The 22,921-nt window shown below is 42.3% G+C and overlaps 1 protein-coding gene across 1 annotated transcript in view; it reads right to left on the bottom strand.

The window, feature by feature from the left end:
- HNRNPLL (heterogeneous nuclear ribonucleoprotein L like) overlaps positions 1-22,884 on the bottom strand; it is a 27,926-nt gene extending 5,042 nt beyond the window's left edge. The window contains exons 1-12 of the mRNA XM_026657722.1: positions 22,876-22,884; positions 21,855-21,973; positions 20,826-21,063; positions 17,889-17,974; positions 15,441-15,537; positions 15,285-15,357; positions 11,187-11,258; positions 3,887-4,104; positions 3,541-3,662; positions 2,827-3,028; positions 663-720; positions 483-581 (exon numbers count right to left, since the gene is read on the bottom strand). Coding sequence (XP_026513507.1) covers positions 483-581; positions 663-720; positions 2,827-3,028; positions 3,541-3,662; positions 3,887-4,104; positions 11,187-11,258; positions 15,285-15,357; positions 15,441-15,537; positions 17,889-17,974; positions 20,826-21,063; positions 21,855-21,973; positions 22,876-22,884 — 1,393 coding nt within the window. The remainder of the gene's footprint in view (positions 1-482; positions 582-662; positions 721-2,826; positions 3,029-3,540; positions 3,663-3,886; positions 4,105-11,186; positions 11,259-15,284; positions 15,358-15,440; positions 15,538-17,888; positions 17,975-20,825; positions 21,064-21,854; positions 21,974-22,875) is intronic.
- Positions 22,885-22,921: the final 37 nt, after the last annotated feature.

The following is a 22,921-nucleotide window of genomic DNA, read 5'->3' as shown; positions in this document are numbered from 1 at the left end:
TGGAGCATAAGCTTTTGTGGGTGAATGCCCACTTTGTCAGACACATGCGTCTGACGAAGTGGGCATTCACCCACGAAAGCTTATGCTCCAATACATCTGTTAGTCTTTAAGGTGCCACAGGACTCTTCGTTGCTTTGAGCATGTTCCATCCCTATACAGATATTTTGAGTTCTGCAGCAAGACTCTAAAGGACTTCCATTTTTGTCAGCATTCCTGTAGTCAACTGAAATCTTGGCACCCATTATTGAGAAAGCTCTCAGCACAGGAATACATGTTAGGAACCTTGTCACTGGAGCACATAATGAAGGAAAATCACAAAGGACATCTTTATTTTTTCAAGCTGCAGATTTCACAGAATTATTTGCATCTGAGATACTTCTTATAGAAAAGATAGAATATGAACGGGGGGTTGGGGAAATCAGAGAGAAATACATTTTTTAAACAGCAATTTATTTTAAAAAGTCTTAACTAGAATGACTTACTTGGGACTCTTATCTGGTAGTGATTAAGTACAGTGAGGGCCTCCACTGCATCTGTCTTGCATTCCCATTCCAGCAGACCAGAGAGCGTTTTGGCAGAAGCTGGTAGAACAAGAGAATCAGACCTTCTTGCTCCCAGAACAATTTTAAAACATGAACTTGATCTAAAAAACAAATACTTACGTTTTGGATCAAACACTTTATATTTGATGAAAGTGAGAACTTCATGGTCATCACACAACTGCCACAGGAATAAAAGAAGAGATGAAAATATGACCAAGGTTAAGATTAAAATGCCTATTCCCAAATACTGAAAAAGTGACTAATGACACTTAGTTTAGAAACTCTTGTATTTGACAAATGAGAGTTTACCAGTAATTTTATTTAGGGCAGTATTCTCTGCATTTTAAGTGGAACACACTGAAGGGAAAAAATTAAGGTCTCTTCTGCTGTAAAAGATGTGTGAGAAACTTGGGAAAATAATCATTTCCCAACACAAAATGCTACCTGCTGACTATCTGGGAGGACAGGCACCCAAAACAAAAAACATTCAGCTTAGAGAGAATTTCCAGTAATTTTCAAGACAAGTTATTCAGGAGAATTATAACATGCTTAGATTGTAAACTCTCTGGGTACGTCTACACAGAAATTAAATATCTGTGGCTGGCCCAGGTCAGCTGACTTGGGCTCATGGGGCTCGGGCTGTGGGGCTAAAAATGTCTATACTAGACATTTTTAGCCCCGCAAGCCCGAGTCAACTGATCCAGGCCAGCTGCAGCCATGCTATGGGTCTTTTATTCCAGTGTAGATGTGCTCTTTGTATTTGTACTGTAACAAGCACAATGGGGCCAATCCTGATTGGGGCTTCCGTGCACTACCAGAATATAATAAAATATTCATTAAGTTGGATAGAAGCTAGGGTTGGGCATTTGACCTGTCCAAAAATAACAGGTTAAATATTGTCAAAAATGGTCAAATATTTTAAAGCACTAATTTATTAGAACAATAACTATAGTAATAAAAGAGACTTTATGGTCTTCAATAGGCTTAGCCTTTAGATACTTATGTCTAATTACAATAAAAGAGTATTTAACTGAATTATTTGAACTCAGAAAAACGTGAAACCCAATGAAATGAAGTTCTGTAAACTGAAATAATTACCTTTCTAGCAAATGTTAAATTAACATTTAAAAATGAATAGTTACAAAAGAAAAAAATGAAATTAAATCTTCTGTATTGGGAAGAGGTCTAATGACTGAACCCTCCTCTTCCCCCATCATTCCCTTCAGAGTTAATTTCTGTATGCTCGTCTAGTCAGGTTAGATTGTAAGCTCTTCGGGACAGGGACCAGGTCTAAACTTATTTAATGTGCTCTGTCCACCAGCATGTACACTGGTGGCCAGGTATACAAAGCAAGAAAGAAAGACAGACAGACACACACTATTTGACCAATATTTGTGTATGTACACACACACACACACACACACACACACACACACACACAGTTTGTTCTAGAAGATTCCAGCCAATCAAGATGCTTAACTTTCAGTCAGTTCACCTTTTCCCCCCAAACAGGTGGCATTAGCATGCAATAAAGTGCGTGATCAAGACATTTAGATAAGCTTGCTAACAGATGGCACCATGATGCAATCAAAAAGGCAGGCCACCACGTACATCAGGGCGTTCCTACTGAAATATTTAACCATAGTCAAACAGGTGCTCAATTGACATTATTGACAGGTCAATTGACTGGCTTGCCAAGCCTATTTGAGGCACAAGAAGGTAGTCAAAATTTTAAACAAAACCACCAATATAAATACTTTAAACCATTTATATCATGGCTAAATATTTGCACAATTACCCACATGAAGCATGGAGGTAGCTTTGAGGTATGGAGAGAGAAGAAATGACTGAGCAACCATTAAAAAGAACTAGGAAATCCCTAGTTAACTTCTCAGCCATCCCTTGTAACCTACAGTCATGTTTTATCTTCTCCACCTTCTCCTTTTCCCCCACCCTACCCTTCAAACAACCATGCACTAACATCTCCATTTCTGGCTCTTGCGGCTCACATTTTGTTTGTTAAAGCTGCCATATTTCCAGGTTCAGGAGACAGGAGTACAAAGATCTTTTCACAGCTCAACTGGATAGATTTTCCATAAAGGGAGCAATGCTAAGCACTGCAAAAATACAGGGGCCTCTGTTCATATATAGCATTTAATGGGCTCCAGCTTAAACATCAGTATTGTTACCATTCAGTTACCACAACTATTTCTTATTCAAAGCATAGGGAAAGACTGTGTAATTCCCAATACCAATGTACGCTACCATAGTTTTGATTTCCTACCTTTACGAAGGTTTCTTCAGTCACACACAGGGGTACATTATAATAATGTAGCACGCAAGAGGGTGGCTGGATTATATTCTTGGATGCTTGGCCAGCACTGGTGAAGCGGTTATTCTTGCTCATAGCAAAATCCTTGTAACTACTTGTACCATCCTCCAGCTCAAATATTTGACTGGGAACTACCGAGTGCTGCTTGGACACACTGAGATTTAAAGATACATAGTTGAGAAACACCCCCCCATTCCGACTGACACTGTTCATAATCATACTTTTAACATAAGGAGTCTCAAGGCAAGAAGAACAGATGACATGCACTTGCAGCAATGTGAAAAAAGTATTGATTCCCTTGTTTAATGCTTGGAGAAGGGTTCACAGATATGGCAATAAAAATATTTCATTAAATGACTGTCAAAGTTAGCTACTGTCTTTGTATGTTAAGTCAAGTATGTTTACCAAGGTGTGTGTTGTAGTGTTAAAAATTGCATAGTGCATGTACATCTGGTTTATATCTTACAGATTTACAGCTTGAATATCCAACAACCTTTCTGATGCCCCATTTTGTAACTGTTATTTACCACCTTAGATTCTTATTCCAACTGAATTATTTGAAATTTTTTGTGAAGAGTCAGCCAGTTGTTGTAGCAATAGGGGGCTGAGATTTTGCAGTCAAAGCACACCTGAAAGTGAACTGCCAGTAATAAATTGCATATTTACCAGACATTAAGCCTCTTCCCAAATAACTTGACATTGTTGAGATGTGTGACAGCTCTTTCTACAGCATACTCATCACCCATTTCTACCAATGCTGTGCCTGGAATAGTCTTCATAAATTTTACCTAAAATAGTTCAGGAATAAGTGATAATGCAGTTCAAAGGAAACCTCTACTGTAAGAATTTTGCAAGTTCTTCTGGAAAGTTGTTACGTGCCAACAAAGTTTTCCCTGGTATCAATAACTCTATGTCTAGAAAATAAGCTGTTCGCAGCCCTTAAATTCCAACATTAGATAGACTGAGTTGGGTTTAGTAGCAGCTTCCAAGTTCATAATAAAATATGTTTTACCTTTTCAATATTTCCGTACAAGCAGAACAGGTTGAAGACCCTCGAACAGTTCATCTTTAGCTGATGCAACCCACTAACCATGACAACTGAGCCAGAAGGGTTTCCACCATGCATGTAAGAGGAGGAAGCCTGGGGTAGTGGGTAAGCAACAAGCTCTGGAGTGTCCCGAGATCCCATTCGGTACCGGCTTGGTAAGGGTAACAAAGGACCATGTGATCCTACAGAAATGACAGAGACCAGGTTAAACACTACTCAGCATAACCCTCGTTTACTTACAGGGTATTAATTCTCCACTATACAAATACTTGATGTAAAGGGACACTATCCACTAAGAATTCTTTGTAATTTACTAATTTAATTCCTTTTTCTCGCTAGAAAAAGATTCAGATCATGCAGTTTATTTTCCTCCTCTCCACCCTCAAGGGCTCTTCCTCAATGTTTAAGTAGTTTTGATGTTCAGTTAGTTTCTCCCCTGCTGACAAATCAGTGGAACAGCAGAACTGATGTCAAGTGCACAAACTGAAAAGAATATTTTAATAAGAATTTTGGCTATTGTACTCTTAAAGGTTACTTGTTAATGTGTTTGCCCTTTAGAGGACAAGCCTGATATTTTGAATCCAGCAACTGCATCTCATGTAGGCCCTGATGCTGAAATTTGCTGGATGCAGGCACAACAGCCCACCATAAACTGCAGCATCAGAACCATAATAGGTAGTTCCCCTCTACCACTACGGACCCATTTAACACACCCCTCCCAACACAGCACACAAAAATCCCCACAAGAAAAGGTTAGGTTCTCTTAAATAAGTTGTCTGGCCAATTTAATAGGCTACTGGCAGAGCTTCATGCCTCCACAAAGGGAAATCAAAGTTTGAAATTCTAGCTTGAGGCCAGGCAAGATTGGAATAGTTCAGAGGCAGAGCACTCAATTTTTTTTTGGGGGGGGGGGTAAGGGGGTAGATTTGGAAGGCAGGGAAAGAGAGTCTTTCTTCAAACAGTTCTCTAACTTATAAGCAACATGCATATTTAAGGCTCTACATTAATACAAATGAAGGCTGCCTTGTTTTTCACTATAGATAAAGCCTCATTTTTCATGAAGCAATGTGACAAATTTCACAGTGGGCTAAACTGCATAAATCAATGTTTTAATGGTCACATTTTACTGAACTGACACAAAACACTTATAAAAAGGTGCTTGAAGTATTTCAGTGAATCATTTTCATTCACAGTTTAGCTTGTAGGGACTTTAATAACAGTGTTTCCTTTAGGGTGCTAGGGAGGTCTCCATTATTCCGAGGCCTGGTCTGCCCTACAAAGTGAGGTTGACGGAAGGCAGCTTACATCAACCTAGTTGTGCATGTGTCTATGCTTAAATTTATCTCCCACTTATGTAGGGACCCCATTATGGTGACACAGTAATACCACCTCCTCGAGCAGAGGTGAGCTGTGGTTGATGTACTGAGGTCAATGTAGCACGAGTATAGGCACTGTGTTACCTAGGTCGACCCTAACAGTCCTCCAGCAGCTGTCCTGCAATGTCCAACACTGACCACTCTGGTCATAATTGTGAACTCCAATGCCCAGGTATCATGGAGACCAGAAGCTCTCCCCACCCGCTTTGAAGCCCTGCAAACTCCTGATTGTCCAGTTGGCTAGGCACACTTAGCTGCTCTCCACTGTTGTGTGCAACTGCCCAGCTGACCATGCTGGCTCCAGACACACCTGGCTGGAATACACAGGAGATATTAAATCTTCTGGGCCTGTGAGGAGAAGCTATGCAGGCACAGCTACAGACCACAGAAATGTGGACATTGCTAAGCAGATTGCCCAGGGATTGCAAGAGAAGGGATAGAACACTGACTAGCAGCAGTACTGCATGAAAGCAAAGGAACTGAGACAGGCATATCAGAAGGCCAGGGAGACCAACAGTTGATTGGCGTCGAGCCGCAGACCTGCCACTTTTACAGAGAGCTGGATACCATACTTGGCGGAGACCCCACTACCACCCCACAGACCACTGTGGATACATCTGAGGAGCCTGAATCACAGCCAGGACAAGGAGGTAGCGGACTGGTGGGTTCAGCTATGCTGCAAGCCAGGACCTGTTTGGGACTCCCCCGCAGTCCAGTCAGTTGAGCATGGATGACCTTGATGCAAGGGATGGACTCTCGGGTAAGTGTGTAAATATATTTCCCATTACACTGATGTACTTACAGCATCCCCCAACTCAACAGGACAACTACTGACTTTTCATTAACCTACTTGTACTAGAAGAGGTAGCAGTACAAAACGCAGAGTTGGTATCTGCTTTTCATTCCCCTGTACAGTTAGGCTGGGGAAAGGTGGGGGGCAGGGTGGTGAGATGTCATGCGGAACAGTTTGTTTATGCACACAGGGATGGCCCTTGAATCCTCCTGACAGATCTCGATGAAACTTTCATGGAGGTACTCTGCAATCCTCTCCCAAAGGTTTCTAGGGATAGCGGCCTTATTTCTTCCTCTGCAGTAGGATACTTCCCTGCGCCAGTTGGGGATAACTTCGGCAGGCACAGATGTGGTAAACAGGCTAGCGGCATATGGGCAATGCTTCGGGACCCAAGCAGCAGCTGTCAGGGCCGGCTCCAGGGTTTTGGCCGCCCCAAGCAGCCAAACAAAACAAAAACAAAACAAAAAAAGCCGCGATCGCGATCTGCGGCGGCAAGTCCTTCGCTCCGAGCAGGAGTGAGGGACCGTCCGCCGAATTGCCGCCGAACAGCTGGACGTGCCGCCCCATCCCGCAGTGGCTGCCACAAGCACCTGCTTGGTAAGCTGGTGCCTGGAGCCGGCCCTGGCAGCTGTGCTCTCGGTTCCTTTGTCACCCTCAGGAGATATCAGCAAAAACCACCACCACCTGCGGAAATGGTGCCACTCCCATGGCCCTATACTCAGTTTCATGCAACTAAGCAAGTCCCTCATTTCCCTTGCTCCTGGCAGGCCTTACACACCAGGGCTGGGGCTAAGAGTGGTGCCATGCACAAGCATCAATCAGCATGTCTTGTTCAAAACTTCAGGGGAGTAAAGGAAGGGAATTCTGAATCTTAACTTTCACTTTCCATTGTGACTACTGACAATGGTACCTCTGTGTGCTTAATCTGTAGCTGCTGCCTTGCAGCCTTAAGGGGTTCCCCCTCCACATCTGTGGAATGCCTGAGCCAGATAAGGAGGAGAAAGATGATGACTTGGGATGACATGTTCAGTAAGATCCTGCAAGCCAGTCCTGCATCAGTGAGCAGAGGGCCTGGAGGGTGAATGGTGCAGTCTGTAGGGAGATGGAAATAGCAGGCAGGAGAAAGGCCCAGGAGTCCAAGCAGGAAAAGGAGAGGGAGATGCACCAGGACGTAATGGGGCTTCTCCAGCAGCAAAACACAGATGCTGCAGACTCTTGTGGACCTACAGGTTCAACAGTCATGGGCTCACCTCCCTTTGCAGTCCATGGAAAACTGCATTATAGCACCTCACTACACACATGCCTCCCCTCCGCTAGCATCCCACATGGCATCAGAGGCCACATCCCTACCTCTTACCACTCCATACCAGGGGACATTAAGGACAACCACAGCTTCACATTTACTGACATGGGACAGCCACGGTTGCTGTACTTGTAGCTAAAATAGACATGAATGTTCTTTCCCCTTCTTAAGCTCTGTTCCATAAATTTATGATTTTTTAATATGTATTTGCTTTTAACTTGCACAGAATTTCTTTTGCAGTGTTTTCATTACTCTGTACAATTCTAGTGTTTGGAAAATAATTCCTCCATTACTTCACACACATGCTCCAGAATGGCTGGTGGCATTGAAAGCACCAAGGGTTACTGTAGTGTGAGACAACTCAGAGGCTCAGTGACAAACAGTGTAATAATCATAATGTATAGCAAACACCACAAAATTAATAGGTGCATTGACAATGTTATATTCCTAGAGGTACACCAGACACCACACAATGCCTAACAGGCTCCACAACAGCAGGGGCAGGCAGATCACACTACACCAACACACAGTACTGTGGTTCACTGTTAAAGTGCTCTTTCAAAGCCTCCCTAGCTGTACATCTTTGCATTGAGCTCTTCTAATAGCCCTTGTGTCTAGCTATTCAAACTCAGCAGACAGCTGCTCCACCTCTGCACTCCACCCCAGCAGCAACTTTTCCCCCTTTGCTTCACAGATATTATGCAGGACACAACAGGCAGTTATGACCACTGGGATATTTTTCTCACGGAGGGCCAATCTTGTGAGTAAGGATGCCAGAGTTCTTTCAGTCTACCAAAAGCACATTCAACTGTCATTCTGCACCTGCTGAGCTGGTAGTTGAATCTTTCCTTGGTGCTGTTAAAGTGGCCGGTATACAGCTTCATGAGCCAGGTGAGGAACTGGTAGGCTGGGTCTCCCAGGATTGTTAATTGCATTTCAGTATTGTCAATGGTAATCTGCCAGTCAGGAAAGAATGTCCCTGACATTGCTTTCTGAACAGTCCTGTGTTCTTAAAGATGTGTGTCATGCACCTTCCCTTACCACTGACGACAATGTTGGCTGGAACGTCTCCAGTGATCCACCAATGCTTGCATAACCATACAGAAGTAGCCTTTTTTATTGATGTACTCTGTAGCAGGGTAGACTGGTGCCAAAACAGGGATGTGTATGCCTCATATCACTCCACTGAAGTTTGGGAGCCCGTTGCTGCAAATCCATCCGCTATGTGCGGCGCATTGCCAAGAGTCGCAGTCCTGCGTAGCAGAAGACAATTAATGGCCCTGCAGACTTCCCTGACAATGGCCCCCACAGTGGATTTTTCAACTCCAAAATGACTTCCCACTGACTGGTATCAATCCAACATTGTAAGTTTCCACAGTCCAATTGCCACTTGCTTCTCCACTGTCAGCGCAGCTCTCACGGTGGTGTCCTTGTGCTGGAGGGGCTGGGGCAGTCTAAGCACACAGATCTAGGAATACGGCTTTTGCGCATCCGAAAGGTCTGCAGCCACTGCTCATCATCCCAAACCTGCATTAAGATGTGATCCCACCAGTCAGTGCTTTTTTCTTGGGCCCAGAAGTGGCACTCCATCATCTGCAGCTGCTCCGTGAACTGGTTCTTGCTAGCTATGTCTCACGGCAACTTGTCCTCTGTGAAATTGGCCTGTTCCCTGCTGATTCAGTTCCTTCTTGTGACTCTGCAAATACCAGAGAATTGTGCATCCTATGCTTACAGTGTTCATGACGATAAAGTGCTGCGCTGTGCAGGCTCCATGCTTCTGTCAGAGATGGTGGACAGCGAGGAAGGCCACACAGATTCGTGGGAATTTTTAAAAAGGCGTGAAAAATCAGGGACATAGATGACATCATGACAAAGTTGCATGCTGGAAAGTTGACCCCTTGCTCCCAGTCACGCCTGCTAACTTGTTTCTGCCCCACCATGCATTGCCAAAAGTTCCCAAAGACAGTGCACTGGAGGTGGCGAGCTGCACAATGGGATACCAACCCATGGTGCATTGCACTGTGCAATGTCACAAGCACTCCTGGTGAGTAAGTGCAGTGCCAACGCAAGGAGCCAAGTTTGCATGCACACAAGTGATATTCTAGGGTGGCTTTATAAACGTTTGTAGCGCAGATATGGCCTGAGTCTGAACAGTTTAGTTTTCTCCCAGGCAGGAGATATGATACAAGGAGCCTACCCTGCAGTCTGGCCCACTGAGAGCAGCAACCAGAGGAGCAAAATGTCCAAAAATCGCATATGAACTTAGCAGAAAGAGGACTGTGTTTTCCAAGGGTGGGAAATTTTTCTTTGAGAGGAGAATGGGGACTCAGCTAAATTGGGTGGGCATGTTTGTGTCCCTTCTTTTCTCACCCTAACAGTGAAGAGCAAATGGAAGTAATGGGAATGCAAGACTTGAAGGTCGCTGGGAGAAAATAAGTTAGAAAGTTAACCTGTATTGTACTGTACAAGACATCTGCGGAGGGATAGCTCAGTGGTTTGAGCATTGGCCTGCTAAACCCAGGGTTGTGAGTTCAATCCTTGAGGGGACCACTTAGGGATCTGGGGCAAAATCAGTACTTGGTCCTGCTAGTGAAGGCAGGGGGCTGGACTCGATGACCTTTCAAGGTCCCTTCCAGTTCTAGCAGCTGGGATATCTCCATTAATTAATTAATTAAGACAAAATGCACTGACTTCTGGGGATTAAGATAACCAAAAAATAAATAAAAACTTAACTTGCATGTGAGACTTACGTAACATTTCAGAAATTCTATCAAGATTTCCGCCTTCAGACCACTAAAGATGATGAAGATGGACTGCATATGTTGGGGTACAGAATACTAGATGCCCTAATGGAACTGAGGTCACTTGCTGACTGAACTTTGTAACAGCGATAGCAATAATTCCAAAGCTCTTCCCCCCAGGTATTAATGACATACTACCAATTGCAGACAAACAATGACAAGATGGATAATTAGAAGGAAAACAAAAACTGCAACTAGTAGCTTTGAATGCAAGTCTCAAAAAGCTCCAAAGATTTCCCTGAAACTATTTCAGGTAACAAACACTGTATATAGATATCAGTTATTAAGTTGTACTGCGCTGTCTAGAAAAAAAATCTTGGTGCAGATATTATCCCCTTGTCACTGTCTAGCATGGTGGCAACTTACAGAGGATATTGTCCAAGGGGATAAATTTGAACTGTGAACAAAAAAAAAACCTTTTCCCTAAAAGAAGGGTTCCAGGTGCAAAACACTACAGGTTTCATCATATCACAAGCATCATGAATTGACATTGGCACCTATGCAACAGCAATACTGACAAACTGCAGAAGCTTAGAGAAGTCTAAAATTATGTAGATCATACTTCAGTGCCAGTGGTTCTCAAACTGTGGGTCAGGACCCCCTTTGAAAGGGGTCGCCAGGGCTGACTTAGACTTGTTGGGGCCTGGGGCTGAAGCCCGAACCCCACTGCCCAGGGCCGAAGCCAAAGCCAGAGGGCTTCAGCCCTGGGCAGCGGGCTCAGGTTACAGGCCCCTGCCTGGGGCTGAAGCCCTTGAGCTTCAGCTTTGGCCCCCCCCTGCCCAGAGTGGTGGGGCTTGGGCCCCACACCCGGGGCAGCAGGGCTTGGGCAGGCTCAGGCTTTGGTCCCCCCTCCTGGGGTCGTGAAGTAATTTTTGTCAGAAGGGGGTCACGGTGCCATGAAGCTTGAGAACCCTGTAACCTATAAATATCTGTAATTCCACCATACAAAAAACTAGAAGCCACGAACCACCTGCCACCCCATGTAACTTACCATAGCCATCATGTCTAAATGATGAAGGGTGTTCTCCCAGAATGGCTTGCCTCTGGCGGCCCTTCCCTCTGTCTAATATACAGGAAAAAAAGCAGTTTTAACAAACAGACACGTACACACTAATTCTCAAATTAAGATATTAGTTTCATCTAATAAGGGGAAAAAAGTAATTTGATTCATGGTTAACTTAAAAAATTACCCATTCAAATCAGTTTTTAAACACAAGCTGTCGTCAGAGGACACCAAAATTAAGAAGAGGTTGTCTGCATAACAAATTCCACTTAAATTGAGATATTTTTTTTGGCAAAAAGAAGGTACAGACACTTTAAATTTATGGGAATACTTGAAAATTTTCCTAAAGCAACATCACACAATACTATAGGTAACATTTTAGAGTAGGATTTACCTATGCATGTCTTAAAACAAGTTTTAAATACAGTACTTTTGAAAAACAGTACCTGAATCCTACTATTAGCTTCAACAGCAACACATTTTCAAAGTGGGCTTCTTTCAAGAAGTTTCAGCATAAGCCAACAACAACCTGTATTACATGGTTTCACAATCAGTAAACAGAGAGCATTACATATGTGTACACTATATTTACATGAACACCTACTGGGAGTGCTGAAAGGATTGTACATTACTGCATTATTCATGCTGCATCACAGGTTATATTTCAATTGCTGTAAAATATCAGAATAATGCACTTCAACAACGGACAGTCCTTTGAGCAAACCTGTTTCATATAACAATCTAAAGTTAAGCAAGGGGTCAACATTACTGGATGGAAGCAGTGCACCATTTTCAAAAGGGTCATTGCTAATTAGTGACTGCTGCGTACTGGAAAAATGTGACCTCCCAAGTACTCTTTTGGTAAGCAGCAGTTAATTTTAAAGAACATTTCTCACTGTGTTTTGTTAATAAACCACTTCTTGAAGTGCCATATTCAAAGATGTGGTGAAATGTTTAAGTTTGCTGTAATTATCATTCTATTTAAATATGACTGAATGGAAATTGACTCTCCGGCCCACTACAGTAAGAGTTTTCCCCAAGTAATTTGAACTGCTGAGCTTAACCTCCATGACAGCATACAAAGGGAGATGAGAAATTGTGTGATTTCCACCTAAGATGTTGAGGATAGGTTCCTAGCTAGATGATTACCTTGTCAATAAAAATCAAGAGAGGATGAGGAATGCTCCCACAGCACTCTTTGGCCTATAGAAAGCCCCTTTGACATAAGACCTCTTTCAGAGAGCAGAGATGAAAAGTTAGGTGTAAAATCCCAGCCTGGGGTTCTATTCTCTTGGACCTACGCAGGTTAACTGGTACAGTGGCTAGCTGTTAAAGAGCTCTATCTTTAATAGAGGGAATGCCTATGCAGCACTGGTCTCATAGTAAATGGCAAACGTGAAAGGGGTCAATCCCCTGTTGGCCAGAAGGAAAAGACATCTCTCCTCAATCAGTCACCTGATGACAGCATACATGCAATCCAAGAATATATTCCCCTCATATTTGCAGGTATTCTTTAGAAAGCCTGCATAAGTGGAGAATGCTCTTAGAGGAAGAAAAAAAAAAAAAAAAAAAAAGAATATCTCCACATACAACAGGACAAAAAATAGTTCATTCTTAAGAACAGAAGCAGGAAAATGTGTCCTCTGTACCCTAAAACGGACAGACATGAGATGGAATCCTGTCTCCACTGAAAACAGTGGCAAAACTCTCATGGACCAGGATTTCAACAACGGTGCGCAACTGCTGTTTAGATTAACCTAAATAAGAAGCTGAAATGAAAGAAGCTAGTTTTGAAACAAGAGAGTCTAGGTCTTCTGAGAATTTCAGAAGAGACTGGGGGTACCTCAGCCTACAAGGGAACCAAGAAATAAATGCGATGTCTCTGGAGAACTTTTACTGCTGTGGAGTACACAGTGGCAAGCCAAGCCTCAGAATGAAGTTCCCTGGGGATAAGATCTTGTTTGCTGAAGCTAGAATCTTGCAGTCTGAGTACAGCAAGTTCAAAGATCACGTAGCACCATCAGAACTTCAGGAAGAGGAATGGCCTGAAGAGTGCCTGTGGAACAGTTGGCATGTTACATGAAGTATGGAGAGGAACTGCTGGGACAATTGGGCAGTAACTGCTCTATATGCCTGCTTCACTGGATAAAAACTGGCTCAGGGAGGTAGAGTTCACCTATTTGTGTACTCCCCTATAGATTACTTTCTGGATCAAGGGATGTGTGCAACAGAAAGAGAAAAACACCACTACAAAGGGACAGCTGGATAGTACAGATCTAATTCCCTTTCCTCTTACATGGTGTGAAGGGATGTAGTGTCAATATGTAGATGACAAAGATATTCAAGCAACTGAACTAAAAAAAAAAAATGAAAAAAAAAGAGTGAAAAACAGATCTGTGCATTTTTTAGGCCCGAGTTATGCTGGCGAGAAGCTTCTCATCTCCCACTGCTTCATTTGCTGAAGGAACCCCTGGTCCATACAGTCATATCTGTTTGTAACATAATTACATGAAATAAAGGTTGTCAAATTTGAGACTAGATGCCATAAAAGCAGCTGTAATATAAATTGCAATGGTTAAGAAACTGACAAACCACTTAATCTTTCAGGTTTTTTCATTCCTGCAGTTTCTTTGCTGTCAGTTTCTAAACATTTTTTTTCAGTTTTAATTTTCTTTAATACTTCCTGACTACTTAAGAGTGAGTTTCTGAATTATGGTTCAAATATTTAGATTCTATCATCAACCAATACTGTAGCTCCCTTGTTAACCTTTTACAAGAACTTCATTTTGAAAATCCAAAACCTGCATTTTTAATTATACAACAGTTTTACAAGCCAAACCACTACTGATAACACCCAACATTTCTACAAAAATGTAAGTTTGAGAGTGCATCTCATCAGAGAGAAGTCAAAGCCCTTGCTTTCATATTTAAGACTTTGAAGATACTCTACCTTGGTTAGACATGTTATGTTTCCACCTCCAAGTTATGCACTCCTAGATTTCTAAAGATTACATTATAGAAAAACTATTATTGTATACAAGTCACTGAACAGTTACAAAAAGAGAATACTTTAAATACTTTACAGAAGTCAGGCTACACAGCATTTTGTCTTTTACATTTTTAGTCATATTTTCACTATAAAGCGGTAAGCTCTGACTAGTTTTCACAGTTAAGAACCGAAGAGACAAGTTACACATGCACCATGTGTGCACCTCCTTGCTTCAAATACTTAAATTTAATATGCCTGAGGGAGCTTGTTTAATATTGTATTATTAATCCCAGTTAACTACAGATAAATCCTTCAGTTTACTTACTATGAGACAATTTACACTGTAAAGACTGACTGCAGTTGTCTTAAATACAGCAAGGAATAAAATAAGAGTATTACAACAATGTAGATGAGATCAACAAGAAATTTGGGATTTACCATTTTATGGAAGTTCTTAAATGTTGCAATTGTAATTAAGGGAAATAAGACCAATATACATAAAAACTTGAACAGAATGGGTACAGTCTATCATGGTATTCATCCCATGCAAATCTGAAGTACTTTAAGTGTCCTCCTTTAAAAACTTGTGGTGGTGGTGCATGTAGTATGCAGACAAGGTGAATTGCAAGTCTGAGTTTTTTCAGAGGGCTTTTTGCTGATGCCGATGTAGTGCATGATGAAGTGTAGAGTCAGCCTGCTGGAGTCCTCTATCCTTCTTAATGCCTTGTCCAACATAGGGGAAAAAGTCCTTTCCATAGAGAAGCAGTGTGCAAGTTTGTAGTTTGTAAGGAATAGTCTGTATCAGTTTCCTCTCCTCCAAAGAGTGAGAGCTGCTTGGAGAAATGCAAGTCCTTGTACTGCGAACATGCTTGCATGTATGGGCTCCTTGTTGAACTAAATAGCTCATTGTACACCAGTAGGGGGCACTAATGTTCAATGTTACTTTTTTCCTGGATTACGTGTTGGCCTTTGCAAGACAGCCTTCATCAGCAACGGCTTGTTTGAAATGACTATTGCATTACACAAGCTAACCATGTATAAAGTAGTGTCATTAGCATAGTCAAACACTTACAGCTATAACATATAAAAAAACCTACCTCGTCTGCCCAGATACGGTTTAGTGTAGTCCCAACTATCATTGTCGTTTCTAATGACATTAAGTCGAGTTGGCTGTTAAAATTTAAACACAGGGTAAGTCTTGAACTTATGCACTTCATCAGTAAAATAGTTAATAGAGAAGATCTGAGCATTACCCTTGCATATTCGATTTTTAGTGTACAGCATCCTGCATATATATCTGCTCCATTGAGTGCTGCTTTAGCCTTCTGAGCACAGAGAACTGATTCAAACATAAATCTTGTTAAGGATTTTTTTGTTTTTAAGTAAAGATGTGTTTTCCCCCCTCCAAAATAATGAAGCAATCCAAGACATTTTAGAGCAACCTACAGTTACTTTGTTAGGAATAAATGAGAGATCTAAACAGACACACTAGTTTAAAACTGCTGAAAAGCACTGGCAATTCAAGTTCTCAGCTGCAGCCTGAACCATATGGTACCTGCCTTTGAAGTGTATGCAGCCCAGGTTGAGCGGTTTCATGAATTAAGAATAGACTCATTCTGCTTACAGCCTATGCAGGTTCACTGAAAGCTTTAGTTTATTCACACAGGTCTCTCCGTGCTGAGAGCTTATCCAACTTCTAAATGGTGGACACCCTACAACTGAGTGAAAATGGAAGTGGACATTTCAGCTGATATTCTAAGACAGGGGTGGGCACATTTTTGGCCCGAGGGTCACATCTTGGTGGGGAAATTGCATGCAGGGCCATGAATGTAAGGCTGGGGCAGGGATGCGGGAGTGAGCGCGGTGTGCAGAAAGGGGCTCAGGGCAAGGGGTTGGGGTGCAGGAAGGGCGCGGGGTGCAGGACGGGGCTCAGGGCAGGGGTTTGGGGTGCAGGAGGGGTTTGGGATGTGGGCTCTGACCCGGCGTCACTTACCTGGAGTGGCTCTGGGGTGGCAGCGGGCTAAGGCAAGCTCCCTGTCTGCCCTGGCCCCACGCCGCTCCCGGAAGTGGCCGGCACCATGTCCCTGTGGAACCCTGGGGTGGGGGGCAGAGGGCTCCGCATGCTGCCCTTGCCTGCAGGTACCTCCCCCGAAGCTCCCACTGGCCGTGGTTCCCCGTTCCCGGCCAATGGGAACTGCAGGGGGCCTGCAAGCGAGGGCAGCGTGCGGAGCCCTCTGCCCCCCCCCCCCCCCCCCCCGGGGGTGGGGGGCCCCCGGGCCGCGGGGGGGGGGGGGGGCCGGGGGCCCCCCCCCCCCCCCCCCCCCCCCCGGGGCTGTGGTGCCAGCTGCTTCTGGGAGTGGTGCGGGGCTGGCAATCCCGCGGGCCGGATCCAAAGCCCTGATGGGCCGGATATGGCCCGTGGGCCATAGTTTGCCCACCCCTGTTCTAAGAGCTTGTGTTCATGAACATGTAATTTATGGCAAGCTAGGTGTGAATCTACCCTGCCACACACCAACTGTCCCTTGTGGACCCTGCTTATGCACCTTAACAGTTTGTTAATGCACGTCAGCAGGGTTCACACAGACAAGCAGTCTGTGACAGGCTACTGCAGAGTAGATTCACACCCCAGCTTGCTGCAAACTAAATGTTTGTGTAGGCAAGCCTAAAACTTAAGGCTTACTACACACTAATCAGAGTATGTGGATGCAGCACATTACCGACAAATATTGTGAATGACTGTGCCATGGTAAGCAAGGACAAGGTTCAAACTAAACCCATGAACAAGGCGGCTGGAGTTGGTATCTCCCCTTAGTACTACTAAAACGAGGCCTGGAAGGTTGGGTCTGGACAGACATGAACTCTATCACCCTAGCATGGAAGGAACTGAGGATATAAAAAGGGAAAGATTTGAGTAGTCTGCCACTTCCAAGAAAAATTCTACCACTGAACCAGGGAAAAGAAGTTTGAGAGAGACTTCTTGTGTTTGGATTTGTTAGTCAAACATTGTGTTTGTAGATGGACAAGCAAGAGACCCCAAATGGACATTTTTGACAACAGACGCTGTATTTGTGGCCTGAGATTAAAGAGAAATTTGCTTTAACTTCATTGCCCAGTGGTGGAGACGACAGCCTGCAAGACAAGTGTCCCTTCAACATGCTAGGCTCAATACATGGAAAAAAAAAATCATATTCTTTACATATTTTGAGATTTTAGTTCTCTGGAGACTAGCACAAGAGCATACAAAATGCCTGCAGAGATCTAGAGGATGGCTTATGTCAGGGTGTCCCCCTCCCTCCTCGATCCCTGTATTCAGTGGTCTGCTGTGCCAGACGGTCTAGATTCAGCAGCACCCAGCACAACAGACCATTCAGTTTGCAGCATCTTTTTAATGGGGAAAACCATGAAACTGACTTTACACAATGTGCTCCCAAATGCACAAAAATGATTAGCCTATAACATTCATCTTAGGGGTTACTTTTAGCCCAGCATATAAAAACAATGAACAAAGATGTGATTTAAAAGTGGCAATATTTTGGTGCAGATTTATCTGCTGCATACACTGGAAATGACAAAGCATCTTGAATCTACTAATTCTCAAATTTGTAGAGCTCAAGATTAATGTAAAATCTTACTGATATATGCATGCTTAAGTCTCATCTGCAGCTGAGAACATACAAATATCAGTATTAATAAAAGGATATTCAACCATTGCTTGTATTCCATTTCTCTTGAATATAACAATACGTTGCACTTTCCCAACAGGGTTGCACACAGTATACAAGACATCCTATAAATGAAGAAGAAAAGCTATTTTAGAGAGACATTTCAAGTATGACATTTTTATGAAGATTCACAAGTGTTCTACAGGACTTCAAGGTATATGCATGTGTTCATGGAGTAAATTTCACCGTATCAGCATTTACATCTCAAAGAAGGATAAACCCAGTTATTTATCAAATTATAGCTACTTTATATGTATATTAAGAAATGTTAACCTTAAAAGATGATGATTTTTCCTTATGTTGCTGTATCACAATCAAGAACAGTCAACTCCCTCAAAGGAAGATTGTCTGTTTTCAATTTCTAAAGTACATAACCTCTTAACCAGGGGTTCTCAAACTGGGGGTTGCGAACCCAAAGGGCGTCACGAGGTTATTAGGTGGAGGTCATGAGCTGTCAGCCCCATGCCCACGTTAAATTAAATTAAGCTTAAATTAAATTAAAAATCCCTGTTTTTAATTTATAAGGGGGATGGGGGGGTGTCACACTCAGAGGCATGCTGTGTGAAAGGGTTCGCCAATACAAAAAGTTTAAGACTCACTAAAGGAAGCATTCACACAAGTATTAGGTTTCACTCCAGGAGATAGCTCAGGCCACAAAAGGAGAACTCCTTTCTCTCTATGCCGGGGTGAGCAAACTATGGCCTACAATTTCATCTCAGCCTGCCTTTCTAATACCTCCTAATGGAGACTCAGACATCAGTTTAAACTTAACATGGCTAATACTGAGCTCCTAATCCCACCCCCAAATGCCCTCCCCACTACCTCCTTTCTCAATCACTGTGGACACCACCACCATCCCGGCCTGCCACTCAGGCCTATAACCTGTGCCTCATGTTCAACACAGACTTCTCTCTAGGTCCTCACATCCAGTCTGTGTCTCATTCATGCCAATTCTTTATACATTTCATCTCTAAAATAAGGCCTTACTTATCAATTCGCACAGCTAAAACTCTCATCTTGACAGCTGTAACCTCATCTCTGGCCTTGACAAATGCAACCTAGCCCTTTTGACATCTATTCAGAATACTGCTGCAAAGATTTTCCTAGCCATTGTTTTGATTGTGCCATCCCTCTTCAGATCCCTCCACTGGATCCTTCTTCCCTATCACATCAAACATAAGCTGCTTTGCCTTTACTTTCAAGGCCCTCTACAGTCTATCCCTACCCTATCATCTCTCATCTGCTGTCAAGATGTCAACTTCCATTACTGATCGGCCCCTCTTGTTAAATTTTCAAACAAGCATCTTCATGCTTTCTCTCATGCTGCCCCTAACATCCAGGAGGAGCTCCCTACAAACACCTGCAAAATTAACTCATTATCCTCCTACAAAACTCTCCTCTGCTGTGATGCCCATAAAAACCTTGACCATGGCTAGGCTGTTGGTGTGTTGAGTCCTCTGCCCATCATGCTGATTAATACAGATTCACTGTTTCCTTGTACTCCCTCCTCTGTAGTCTCTTGTTTTATACTTGGATCGTAAGCTCCTGGGACATGGACCATATTTTTGTTCTGTGTTTGTACAGCACTTAGCACGATGGGTCTGGGGTCCTGGTCTATGAACAGGGCTCCTAGGCACTATGATAATACTAATCATAAATGTATTCACCCAAACCGAAGTATTTGCAGGTGGCGCTCCTGTCCTATCACTGAATGCAGAGAAAGCCTTTGACTGCAAGAATTATGTTTTTGTAGTGCTATAGCACATGGCATTCAAAGTTTAACTCATAATTTATAAAAGCCCCATTTTCAGCCCCAACCTTTGATAGTAGTGATGAATGATGAAAAGGACTTGAATTTCATCTCCAGAAAGGGGAAAAATACAAGTAAGAGGGGGTCTTGTATTTCCACTACTCTTTGCATGAGAAGCTGTACCCAGGCCAATGCAATATGCAACATGTCAAAGTATCAAAAGTAAAGAGGGATGTTTTATGCAATGACAAATTGTGACATCACAAAACCCAGACAATCTATTGCCTTGGTTTCTAATCAACTGATAGCTAGAAAATAAGCCAGTTAAATAGTGAGATAACACCCATGGTCAAGACTCCAGGTTCTCATGCCCTGTAATGGGAATAAAGAGAAAGTGGGAGTTTTTTAGAATACACTTGAATATAAATGTCTGATATGTGTCCAAGTAGTTGTAACTTTTAAGTTAAGTTTTAGTAATCATCGATGGATCACTCGATGATTGCTTCTGAAGCACCTGGCATTGGCCACTGTCAGAAGACAGGATACTGGGCTAGATGGACCATTGATCTGACCCAGTGTGGCCTTTCTTATGGTTTTAGTAGATTGCCTGCTAGGGTTAAGTGTACAGCTGACAAAACAGAAGTCTTCAACGATATTGCATAATAGCTGTGCTCATCCCAACTTGCTTCAAAGGTGTTATGCAATGTCTGAAGGGTTCAGTGGCCAGGATTTTGAAATATTATAAGTTGCTACATACTTTCTGAAAGACATTCCAAACGTATTGCTATAACAAGGGGAATGCCATTCAGCTTTTAAGCCGTTTGGAATATTTGTGATTGAGAGAGTTCTGTTGGATTGTTTTCTGCTCATAATAACTTGCTCTGATAGAATATTAATAGCATAACCAATGTTTTGGATATATAACACAGGGTCTTATAAACTGTACCTTCATACAAATGGATGCATCCTAAGTACTGGTTGCATCTCTGGAGAAGTCTGATATGTACGTGCTTAACTTGAATTCACTGTTGTAACAAAAAATACACCAAAACTGACTGCATATTAAACAGCTTAAATGGATACCCATAATACATAATTATAACAATAAGGGGTCTACTCTGGAAGTGAAGTTGAAAGGTTTTTAAAAAAAATTTAAAGAAACATACCACTGTAATTGGGTAGAGAGGATTTTGAATTGATAATAGGAGAACTTTGTTTCCACCTGATGGATCATCCGTGTTCCCTGGCCGAGTGATCCTTTTGCTTGTAGAATAGTTGAAAAAAGCTTGTTGTCCAGCAATATACACTGGCTCATCTGCTGCAAATGTCACACACTTCTTGGCACTTTCTATGTTTTCAAATTCCACCAAAGCCTGGCGTTTAAATGGCATCATCATGACATAGCTGGTCAGTAGAAAAACACAGAATAAGTTCTCCTGATATGCTTTTTCTTAAGATTGCTTGTCATAAATGGAACAATGTTGATTTAAAAAAAATTCCCTAGTGTAAGACATCTGGTCTCCCTTCATAAATTAGTAACTTTCATTCCATTTCCTAAATCAAGTCATGTAACTATAATTATAAAGTACATTTGTACAAAAAAGTTAAACAATTTATCAGTAAGTTAGATAAGCAACAAGTAGTGTTTTCAGAATATAAAGAGTTAAATATTAGTCTACTAAAGCTTGTAATGTTCACAACTAGCTGATATGAATGATATATACTAGCCCTGCTAGAACTATAACTAGCTGAAGATTTTACTTCCAAAACAAATGTTTTTAAACTGTAGCTAGTAAAAGGTCATGGATGGTCAAGTGAAAATAGCAAAAAGAGATAAAAGCTTTGACACAGTATCAGAGTGCGAGAAACCTATAACTCTAGCATAACTATTCTTATTGTTAACTATTGAAAGTCTGACTGCAGACATGCAGCGTTGAATGTACAATAACGAGACTTTATTTGATTAGCCATCTTGTGTATAGAAAGTACCATGCCTGCAGTTAGAGACATTGCCAGGAAGTTCAGTATTCCTGTGCTACCGACTTAATTATTGATAAAAATGGCCATTTTGAGATTAGGGATGTCATTACAAGTCTAGCAGATCATTTAGCTTTGTTCTCAAAAGCAATCTTACCACCAAAGCTCCTAACCTGCCTTGAGCCACCAGAAACATGACTTTACTACTGTCAACATACCATATGGTTCCAAATTTTTCAAGAGCCTCCACAAGGTCCGCTTCTACGACTGATTCACAGAGTCCCCGGACATGGACGACAGGAGAAATAGAAACTTTGTGATGACTTCCACCCACATCCTAACAAAAGCACAAAAATTTTCTAGTTTATACCAGAACTTAAAACACAGCTATAATTAACCACATGTAAGTAAATGTCTGACCTCCCCTCAGCAAAAGTGCCTCCATCCATCCACAAGATCTAACACACGAAGAGTCAAGTGAGTCAGAGCAAGCATGTTGCTGAGTTGGGTATTGAGGTTCCCTTAAAAATTAACCAGTTAACCAAGACCCCAGTTTCCAAGTTTGGTCACCTGCATTAGTAAGACCTTGTCTATACAAGGAAGCGAACCATAGATTACAAAAAGATTTCAGCTGTGGAATATACTCTCCTCGACTGGGGAGGAAAATTGTTTGGATGCAAGCACAGATAAGCCCGAACAACCTTTTTTTATATTCTTCCAATCTAGTTTAAGCCAATTTGTGTTGGTGATGCGCAGAGAGGACAAGGGGACTGAGAAGATCCATTACTGAAATCTGAACTACTGTGGGTCACTTTCCTACTGTAGACAGGATCTGAGTTTCAACAGCATTTTCTCACACTATGCAGGAAGAAAAGCAATTAATTGACTGCAGGCCCTGAATTTTATGTGATTATGCACTTTCTTCACATCACTGAGGGCTACATCAGCACTTAATCAGAATTACACTTAAAAAAAACCCAAATTTTTATATATTTTATATCCTGTTTTCTGATCCTAGGGGACATTTGTACACCACCTCTGGGATTAACTACTTTAAAAAGATTCAGTGTCTTGATGACACAGCATAACTCCCACAATGAAGATTTTCAGAATTTAATGTTATCAAATAATTTCATTACTCAACCAATTCCTTCACTACCATCCCCCACAAATGGTCTGCACTAAGAACTATATATGCCAGGTCATTAGCACAAAAACATCCAGGTTTCCTTTAAGTACAATCGCCATGTTTATGCATGACTGAATAGCTCAGGTGGTAATTTTT

The sequence above is a fragment of the Terrapene carolina genome, unplaced genomic scaffold (genome assembly GCF_002925995.2).
Source record: "Terrapene carolina triunguis isolate 2854851 unplaced genomic scaffold, T_m_triunguis-2.0 Scaffold275, whole genome shotgun sequence".
NCBI classification, from domain to species: domain Eukaryota; kingdom Metazoa; phylum Chordata; order Testudines; family Emydidae; genus Terrapene; species Terrapene triunguis.
This window is presented reverse-complemented; position numbering and strand designations above follow the sequence as displayed.